General features: G+C 34.9%; 1 protein-coding gene across 1 annotated transcript; it reads left to right on the top strand.

The window, feature by feature from the left end:
* The first annotated feature begins 8,907 nt into the window (after positions 1–8,907).
* On the top strand, positions 8,908–9,870 carry LOC128050771 (olfactory receptor 2T29-like). Its single transcript, XM_052643132.1, has one exon. The coding sequence runs from the start codon at positions 8,908–8,910 to the stop codon at positions 9,868–9,870; it is 963 nt and encodes a 320-aa protein (XP_052499092.1).
* The last annotated feature ends 292 nt before the right edge of the window (positions 9,871–10,162 follow it).

Genomic DNA, 10,162 nt, shown 5'->3' on the forward strand with positions numbered 1-10,162 from the left:
TGTAGTGTTCCTCCCTCCCTGCAGCACAATTGAACAAATGAGCCTAAATAAATTATCACCTTTGCCCCCTTGTGTCAAGGCAGAAATTAGACACTGAAGAGACTTGCAAACAAAGGAAGCCAAAATAAACAAGAGGGAACCGCTCTGGAAGTGACAGGTGCAACAGATTTAAACACTATCATTAGCATTGACTAAGCATTGGAAGGGGCCTATAGACCTTGAGAAGTATAAGCTTGAACAAGGAACTATCTGAAACTGAACTGACCCCACACTGCCCTCAACAGCTCCAGAGAAATTCCTAAATATATTTTACTATTATCATTTTTTTAATTTTTCAATTTTTTAAAATTTTAAGTTTTTTATTACTCCTTTAATTTTCATTTTTAAAACCAAATATTACCTTGCAAAAAAAGGACCCTATTTTTAAAGCAAATTTCATATATATATTTTCTATGTTTTGTGATTTTTTCTTTTTTTTTAATATTGTATTTTTGAAAGTCTAACCTCTACTCTAGATTTTTAATCATTGCTTTTTGGTATTTTTTATCAACTTTGTACCTTTAAGAATCCAATCTCCAGTACCCATTTTTACTTAGGATTGTGATTACTGGCTTGATTGTTTTCTCCCCTTTAGACTCTCTTTTTTCTCCCTCAGGTCACCTCTATCTCCTCCCTTCCCCTTCACTTCTCTACTTAACTCTGAATCTCTTTGGGTGTTCCAGGCTGTGGATAACACTTAGGGAACTGATTACTGGCTAGGTTGGTCTCTCCCCTTTTGACTCCCCCACCTTTCCCCCTGGTCACCTCTATCGCCTTCCTCCCTCCTCTCTTCTCTATGGAACTCCGTGAACCTCTCTGAGTGTTCCAGACTGTGGAGAGCTAAAATCTGGTTCTTTGAGCAGATAAATAAAATTGACAAAGCATTAGCCAGACCCATCAAGAAAAAAAGGGAGAAGAAACAAATCAATAAAATTAGAAATGAAAATGGAGAAATCACAATAGACAACACAGAAAGACCAAGGATCATAAGAGACTACTATCAGCAACTATATGCCAATAAAATGAACAACTTGGAAGAAATGGACAAATTCTTAGAAAAGTATAACCTTCCAAAACTGAACCAGGAAAAAATAGAAAATCTTAACAGACCCATCAAAAGCACAGAAATCAAAACTGTAATCAGAAATCTTCCCACAAACAAAAGCCCAGGGCCAGATGGCTTCACAGCTGAATTCTACCCAAATTTAGAGAAGAGCTAACACATATCCTATTCAAACTCTTCCAGAAAATTGCAGAGGAAGGTAAACTTCGAAACTCATTATATGAGGCCACCATCACCCTAATACCAAAGCCAGACAAAGATGCTACAAAAGAGGAAAACTACAGGCCAATATCACTGATGAATATAGATGAAAAAATCCTTAAGAAAATTCTAGAAAACAGAATCAACAATATATTAAAAAGATCATGCATCATGACCAGGTGGGCTTTATCCCAGGGATGCAAGGATTCTTCAGTATTTGCAAATCAATCAACGTGATACACCACAGTAACAAATTGAAAGATTAAAAACCATATAGTTATCTCAATAGATGCAGAGAAGGCCTTTGACAAAATTCAACATCCATTTATGATAAAAAAAAAAAATCCTCCAGAAAACAAGCATAGAAGGAACATACCTCAACATAATAGAAGCCATATATGATAAACCCACAGCAAACATTATTCTCAATGGTGAAAAATTGAAAACATTTCCCCTAAAGTCAGGACCAAGGCAAGAATGCCCACTCTCACCACTACTATTCAACGCAGTTTTTGGAAGTTTTAGCCACAGCAATCAGAGAAGTAAAAGAAATAGAAGGAATCCAGATTGGAAAAGAAGTTAAACTCTCACTGTTTGCAGATGACATGATTCCTACATAGAAAACCCTAAAGACTCCACCAGAAAATTACTAGAGCTAATCAATGAATATAGTAAAGTTGCAGGATATAAAGTTAACACACAGAAATCCCTTGCATTTTTATACACTACTAATGAGAAAACAGAAAGAGAAATTAAGGAAACAATTCCCATTGCAATGAAGAGAATAAAATACTTAGGAATAAATCTATCTAAAGAAACAAAAGACTATATATGGAAAACTATAAAACACTGATGAAAGAAATCAAAGATTACACAAATGGAGAAATATACCATGTTCATGGATCAGAAGAATCAATATAGTGAAAATGAGTATACTACCCAAAGCAATCAACAGATTCAGTACAATCCCTCTCAAGCTACCAATGATATTTTTAAGAGAACTAGAACAGATAATTTCACAATTTGTATGGAAATACAAAAAACTTTGAATAGCCAAAGCAATCTTGAGAAAGAAGAATGGAACTGGAGGAATCAACCTGCCTGACTTCAGGCTCTACTACAAAGCTACAGTCATCAAGACAGTATGGTACTGCACAGAGACAGAAATATGGATCAATGGAACAAAATAGAAAACCCAGAGATAAATCCATGCACATATGACACACTTCATCTTTGACAAAAGAGGCAAGAATATACAATGGAGAAAAGACAATCTCTTTAACAAGTGGTGCTGGGAAAACGGGTCAACCACTTGTAAAAGAATGAAACTAATGTCAATGTATGGTGAAACCAATACAGTATTGTTAAGTAAAATTTAAAAAAAAATGTGTAGTGAATAAAATGTACTATTGTTTCTAAAAAAAACAAATGAATGAAACTAGAACACTTTCTAACACCATATACAAAAATAAACTCAAAATGGATTAAAGATTTAATGTAAGACCAGAAACTATAGAACTCCTAGAGGAAAATATAGGCAAAACACTCTCTGACATAAATCATAGCAGGATCCTCTATGACCCACCTCCCAGAGTAATGGAAATAAAAGCAAAAATAAACAAATGGGACCTAATTAAACTTAAAAGCTTTTGCACAATGAAGGAAACTATAAGCAAGATGAAAAGACAGCCTTCAGAATGGAAGAAAATAATAGCAAACTAAGCAACTGAAAAAGTATTAAGCTCTAAAATATACAGGCAGCTCCTGCAACTCATTTCCAGAAAAATAAATGACCCAATAAAAAATTGGCCAAAGAACTAAACAGGCATTTCTCCAGAGAAGACATACGGATGGCTAACAAACACATGAAAAGATGCTCAACATCACTCATTAGCAGAGAAGTGCAAATCAAAACCACAATGGGGTACCATTTCACACTGGTCAGAATGGCTGCTATCAAATAGTCTACAAACAATAAATGCTGGAGAGGGTGCAGAGAAAAAGGAACCCTCTTACACTGTTGGTGGGAATGCAAACTAGTACAGCCACTATGGAGAACAGTGTGGAGATTCCTTAAAAAGCTGGAAATAGAACTGCTATACAACCCAGCAATCCCACTGCTGGGCATATACACCAAGGAAACCAGAATTGAAAGAGACACATGTACCCCAATGTTCATTGCACCACTGCTTACAATAGCCAGGACATGGATGCAACCCAGATGTCCATCAGCAGACGAGTGGATAATAAAGCTATGGTACATATACACAATGGAATATTACTCAGCCATTAAAAAGAATGCATTTGAATCAGTTCTAATGAGGTGGATGAAACTGGAGCCTATTATACAGAGCAAAGTAAGTCAGAAAGAAAAACACCAACACAGTATACTAACACATATATATGGAATTTAGAAAGATGGTAACAGTGACCCTATATGCAAGACAACAAAAGAGACATAGATATAAAGAACAAACTTTTGGATTCGAGGGAGAAGACAAGGGTGGGATGATTTGAGAAAATAGCATTGAAACATGTATATTATCTTATGTGAAATAGATTGCCAGTCCAGGTTCAATGCATGAGAAAGGGTGTTTGGGGCTGGTGCACTGTGATGACCCTGAGAGATGGGATGGGGAGGGAGATGAGAGGGGGGTTCAGGATGGGGAACAGACGTACACCCATGGCTGATTCATGTGAATGTATGGCAAAAACCACCACAATATTGTAAAGTTAATAAGCCTCCAATTTAAAAATTTCTTAAAAAGTAATAGAGGAAAAGATGTGAAGATGACAACCTCAATTTTAATCTTTCACAATACTGATTGCTTTTATCCTTGATACATTACTTGATTTAATAGTTTTATTTTCTGTAACTTTAGAGGATAAAAGATGAAATTAGTAATATTTCACAAATTTTTAAGGTTGATTTCCTATATATTTTTCATACAAATATATTTTCTTAAAATGCTGCATGCAAACGTTTTTATGTATTTTACAGATAAGAATTTATTTACAAGTCTGTGATTTGTGATTATTTAAACTCTTTGTTTATGCACTGTATGTTAATCAGTATATTATGAGAAAACCAGAATAGTATAAATAAAATGTCAATTTGCTCTTTTAGCTGTATTAACTGTATACTTCTTCAAAGATCCAAGGGGATTCATCAATAGAAAATTTTTCCACTCCTCTATCGGGCATTATAAAACCAAAGATGACATCACTTTCCTACTTCTCTTTATACATTTAACTTGGTCACGCTTCACACTCCACCTGACCATCTCTGTGAGGATCACTGCTTCTGGTGGTGTATTGAACCTGACAAGTAGACATGACTGAAGGAGCAAAAGGGTAATTAGTATTCTTTACTTGCCCTACTTTCAACCATTCTGTTAGTTTCTCACTCTATTTCCTTAATCATTTTGCCTGTTTTTAGTGAGAAAACAAATATACTTTTTAAAAACCCTGTATATAAACTTATTCACAATAAAAGTCTTAGAAGTGGATTTTCAATGTCCAATTACTGATGGAATAAAATATCAATAGTAAAGACTCTTTCTATATTATTGAACTATGTGTTTTTTTCCTTGAAAAAACAATTTTGAAGTTTTGCAGAAGAGTGAATTTTGCAATTTTGCAGAAAAATTAATATTTTTAATTTTAGAGGTTTTGTTTCTGGTAGTTAGAACACTGAGACAAAGTTCTCAATAATATTTTTTCCCATTTAAACTAACACTGAGTAAACTAAAACTGTTTATGATCTGTGGAGGGAAGATTGTGTCTGCTATAGATATGAAGCACTTACAGACTCTGTGTTTCACTCTTGGCTGAGACAGAGTACTCCTTAAGGTTGGTTTTTTATGTTAGACACTTACAACAATAGCTTATTTTTTTTTTAATTCATTAAAGGATAAATCATATACTTCTTGGACTCAGGGATGATTAATTGTGCCATATAATTAAACACTTAGTGTTATACTTCAAATATAGAGTAAATATTATTCTACCATCACAATCACTGATTTCCCAAGTTAAACATGCACTAAGCCATTCATATTAACCCCAAGAAATTGGATGGAGAAGAGTAAGAAAGAACAGAGAAACCAATTCTCTTGTGTGGTACAGAAAGCCTTCCCTGTCTGTCAAGTGGCCCAGGTAGACTTTGTATAGGCATCCTTATTTATCAAAGTATTTCAGTGATTTTCCTACAACTCCTCAAGAACCCCTTTGCTCTCTCCCTACATTCTTAGAAAACAGAGTGAAACATGATATTTGATACAAAAATTATCTTTGTTTTGCATTGCATTCTGGACTTATTGAATATTTATATTAAGACATCAGAATAATTTTCACTGTTGTCTGTTTTATCAACATCCTTGAATATGAGACTGTAATAAGTTGAACACCACACTTAGCCTACAAAAGTATTACAAGTATATAACATGTATTTGAGACTGAGATAATCTGAATTTCCTGAAATATCACTGCATCATACTCCTTGGAAGAAAAGTTATGACCAGCCTAGACAGTATATTCAAAAGCAGAGACATTATTTTGCCGACTAAGGTCTGTCTAGTCAAGGCTATGGTTTTTCCTGTGGTCATGTATGGATGTGAGAGTTGGACTGTGAAGAAGGCAGAGCGCCAAAGAATTGATGCTTTCAAACCGTGGTGTTGGAGAAGACTCTTGAGACTCCCTTGGACTGCAAGGAGATCCAACCAGTCCATTCTGAAGGAGATCAGCCCTGGGATTTCTTTGGAAGGAATGATGCTAAAGCTGAAACTCCAGTACTTTGGCCACCTCATGCCAAGAGTTGACTCATTGGAAAAGACTCTGATGCTGGGAGGGATTGGGGGCAGGAGGTGAAGGGTACGACAGAGGATGAGATGGCTGGATGGCATCACTGACTCGATGGACGTGAGTCTGAGTGAACTCCGGGAGTTGGTGATGGACAGGGAAGCCTGGCGTGCTGCAATTCACGGGGTCGCAAAGAGTCGGACACGACTGAGCGACTGAACTGAACTGAACTGAACTGATAACTACTTGTAAACTTTTCCCAGAAAATGTTAGTCACTCAGTCGTGTTTGACTCTTTGTGACTCCATGGACTGTGGCCAACAAGGCGTCTCTGTCCATGGAAATCTCCAGCAAGAATACTGGAGTGGGTTGCCATTTCCCAGAAAAAGGAAGCAATGTTTCCTTCTTGGTGGTATGGATTTTTGAAACTTAATATTTAACATGCTATGGACTGAAAAGTTACAAAGGTTTAATCTTTTTAAGAGAAAATGTGGAACAAGCTATTGATAAATTGTCTTCATGAAGATCAGACAAATTTTGTGTCCATTGCTCTTTTTCATTTATTTTGCAGCTATTTTAAAATTCTACTTTAATTCACATTTACATAATACTTGCCCTTGGAAACATGAGTACTGAGTATAATCAAGTTTAACTTTGCTTTCATTTATCTTTAGATTCTAACACAGATACAGGCTGTAAGCATCAAGGTAGAGAAGTTAACAGGGTATAGGGGTTAGTCACATCATGATGTTGTTCAAATTTCTTCTTTATATTTCCCTTTTTATTAAAACTTATTTCTATGTGCATTGATACAGATGCTGTTTGGTAAAATTACTAGACCTTTATATGATAAAATGGCAGTGACCATCTAAATTCAAGTTTCTCTGAGTTGGGAGTTATTAAAAAATGAATTTCAGTCTAGAGAAGCATGTAGCAGACAGAACCAAGATGAGATTCTCCATAGAGCTCACAACTAGGTATAAAATAAAAAATAATTATGTTTACATTTATATGTATTTCTACATAAATGTATAAATTACATATTTATTTAAGTATAGAAATGTATATGCAGTTTGATTGGGACTATAGAAATTATCAAGTTCAAATACTTAAATGTATAAATAGAAACTTGAAAATTAAAGTAATATATCTTATAAGAAAATAATAGTAACAGTCAACTCTTACATAGATTGTACACAAAAATAATTATAGATATTAACTCTCTAAACTAATAGTATCCATACTTATTCATCTGTAGCTTTTAATGTTCTAATTGCTTTATTTTCCCGATTTAATCCTTACCATAAATGATGTCAAAAAGTATAGTTATCCTTTTTATGTACGGTGATGATCAATGGGAGGATAGAGGAAAATCTGGGTACATGACTATTGTCAGCTGAGATTCCAAGCGCCTCACCCCATGTCCCTCAGTTCTCTACTTTCCTGAGAGTGTGTGGCTTGCTCCACACAGTAATAAAACCTCACTAGGAAGCCCTATCTTATGGAAAAGGATACTCAAATATTTGATATAGAGTTCCTCAAAATGTATTTCAGTTACTTTTCAAATCCCTATTGCATAGAATATACATCCAAAATTTTTGTAAGATTTCAGTTGGATTCTCAAAGCACAGTGGAAAATAACATTTAAACTGGCAACAGAAACCCTAGACATATAAATATATTTCTATTTTAAAATATAGTTTTAATTGTAGTAAAGCATATGGAGACCAAGGTGGAGTAGTGGGATGTATTGAGAGATTATAGCTGATATATGTGCAGTAGTAGGTATGAGGCAGATGGCTGGTGAGAGCCTACTGTATATTTCTATTTTTAATAATTTATTTTTTGTGTTTAAATCATTATCTTGGCAAATTTCATTGCACATTGTCATATGTCACTATTATTCGGAAACCTCATGACATAAACTTCACCAAATCATTTGACCAACAGTTATAAATTATTTTTTTCTGGTAAAATTTATATTATAAACAGTTAGCAATCCTGTTTTCTACATGTCTATGGAATTCTGATTATCACAATCAGGTTGGTGTACTCAAACACATAAAACATTTTTAAAGAACCTCCATACTGTTCTCCATAGTGACTGTATCAATTTACATTCTGACCAAACTAAACAGAGAACTACCATATTACCCAGCAATTCCACTTCTGATTTTATATCCAGAGAAAATTATAACTCAAAAAGATACATGCACTCCAATATTTATTGCAGTACTATTCACAGTAGCCAGGACATGGAAGTAAACCAAATGTCTATTAATAGAGGAATGACTAAAGAAGATGTACTACATACACATAATGGAATATTACTAAGCCATAAAAAAGAACAAAAGTGCCATTTGCAGTAACATGGATGAAGCTAGAGATTGTTATACTGAATGAAGTAAGTCAGACACAGAAAGACAAATATCATGTGATATCCATATAGAATCTAAAAAAAGGAACAAATTAATCTAAAAAACAGAAGTAGACTGCTATATATAAAATAGATAACTAATAAGAACAGGTGTATAGCACAGGGAACTCAGTACTCCATTATAGCTTTTGTGGGTAAAGAATCTAGGAAAAAAGTGTGGGTATATGTATATCTATAACTGATTTACCTTGTGTATACCTGAAATTAATACAACATTTTAATCAACTACATTGCAATAAAAAAGAAACACACACACAAATGCCTGCATACAGTATCTCAGTAAACATCTCTTCATTTATTTCAGGTGGAAAAATTCCATGACTGACCATTAATCCCAAAGCTCACCTTGATGATCTAGATGAGACCTCATGAAAAACATTGCCTGGATGACTAATCACTCTGGGAAGTCTGATTTCATCCTGGTGGGAATCTTCAGTCAATCAATTCATCCAATTCTACTGTGTATGGTGATTTTTATCATTTTTCTGCTGGCTTTGATTGGAAACATTGTGCTGATTTTTCTGATTCATTCTGATACCCACCTCCACACCCCCATGTACTTTTTCATCAGCCAGTTGTCCCTCATGGATGTAATGTATATTTCTGTTACTGTGCCCAAGATGCTTATAGATCAGATCATGGGCATGAATAAGATTTCAGTCCCTGAATGTGCAATGCAAATGTTTCTCTACGTAACACTGGCAGGTTCAGAGTTTTTCTTTTTGGGTGCCATGGCCTATGACCGCTATGTGGCCATTTGCCATCCTCTTCATTACTCTGTCCTCATGAGCCACAGAGTGTGTCTCCTCCTGGCCTCAGGTTGTTGGTTTCTAGGATCAGTGGATGGATTCATGCTGACATCCATTACCATGACCTTCCCCTTCTGCAGATCTAGGGAGATCCATCATTTCTTCTGTGAAGTCCCTGCTGTAATGAAGCTCTCCTGCTCAGACACTTCCCTCTACGAGACTCTCATGTACCTATGTTGTGTCCTCATGCTCCTCATTCCTGTGACAATCATTTCAAGCTCTTATTTTTTTATTCTCCTCACCATCCACAGAATAAACTCAGTAGAGGGCCAAAAGAAGGCATTTGCCACTTGTTCTTCCCATATGACTGTGGTAATCCTGTTTTATGGTGCTGCTGTTTATACCTACATGCTCCCCAACTCCTACCACACCCCTGAGAACGACATGGTGGTATCTGTCTTTTACACCATACTCACACCTGTGCTAAACCCTTTAATCTATAGTCTTAGGAACAAAGATGTCATGGGGGCTCTGAAAAAAATTTTGAATATGAGACCTGTTAATCAAGAAAATATAAAGTAGACCAACTTTATGCTAATGTTATTTTTCTCTCAAAACATTAGAATTTTAGAATATTTTCCAATGTTATTTATTTAACTTTCATAACATAATATCTCATTCCATTTCACACTTAAGTAATTACTTCTGTGTAATATAAAGCTGATTTTAATTCCATACTCTTTCTCTACTTAAAATGTTGTTTATTTTTTTATTGTACCCATGTTGCACTTAATGACAATGATAACTACACTCTTATTCTACATGAGAATATTTATATTCTTAGAAAACACATAATGAAAATATTTAGAGACAA

This window comes from Budorcas taxicolor, chromosome 7 (genome assembly GCF_023091745.1).
Source record: "Budorcas taxicolor isolate Tak-1 chromosome 7, Takin1.1, whole genome shotgun sequence".
NCBI classification, from domain to species: domain Eukaryota; kingdom Metazoa; phylum Chordata; class Mammalia; order Artiodactyla; family Bovidae; genus Budorcas; species Budorcas taxicolor.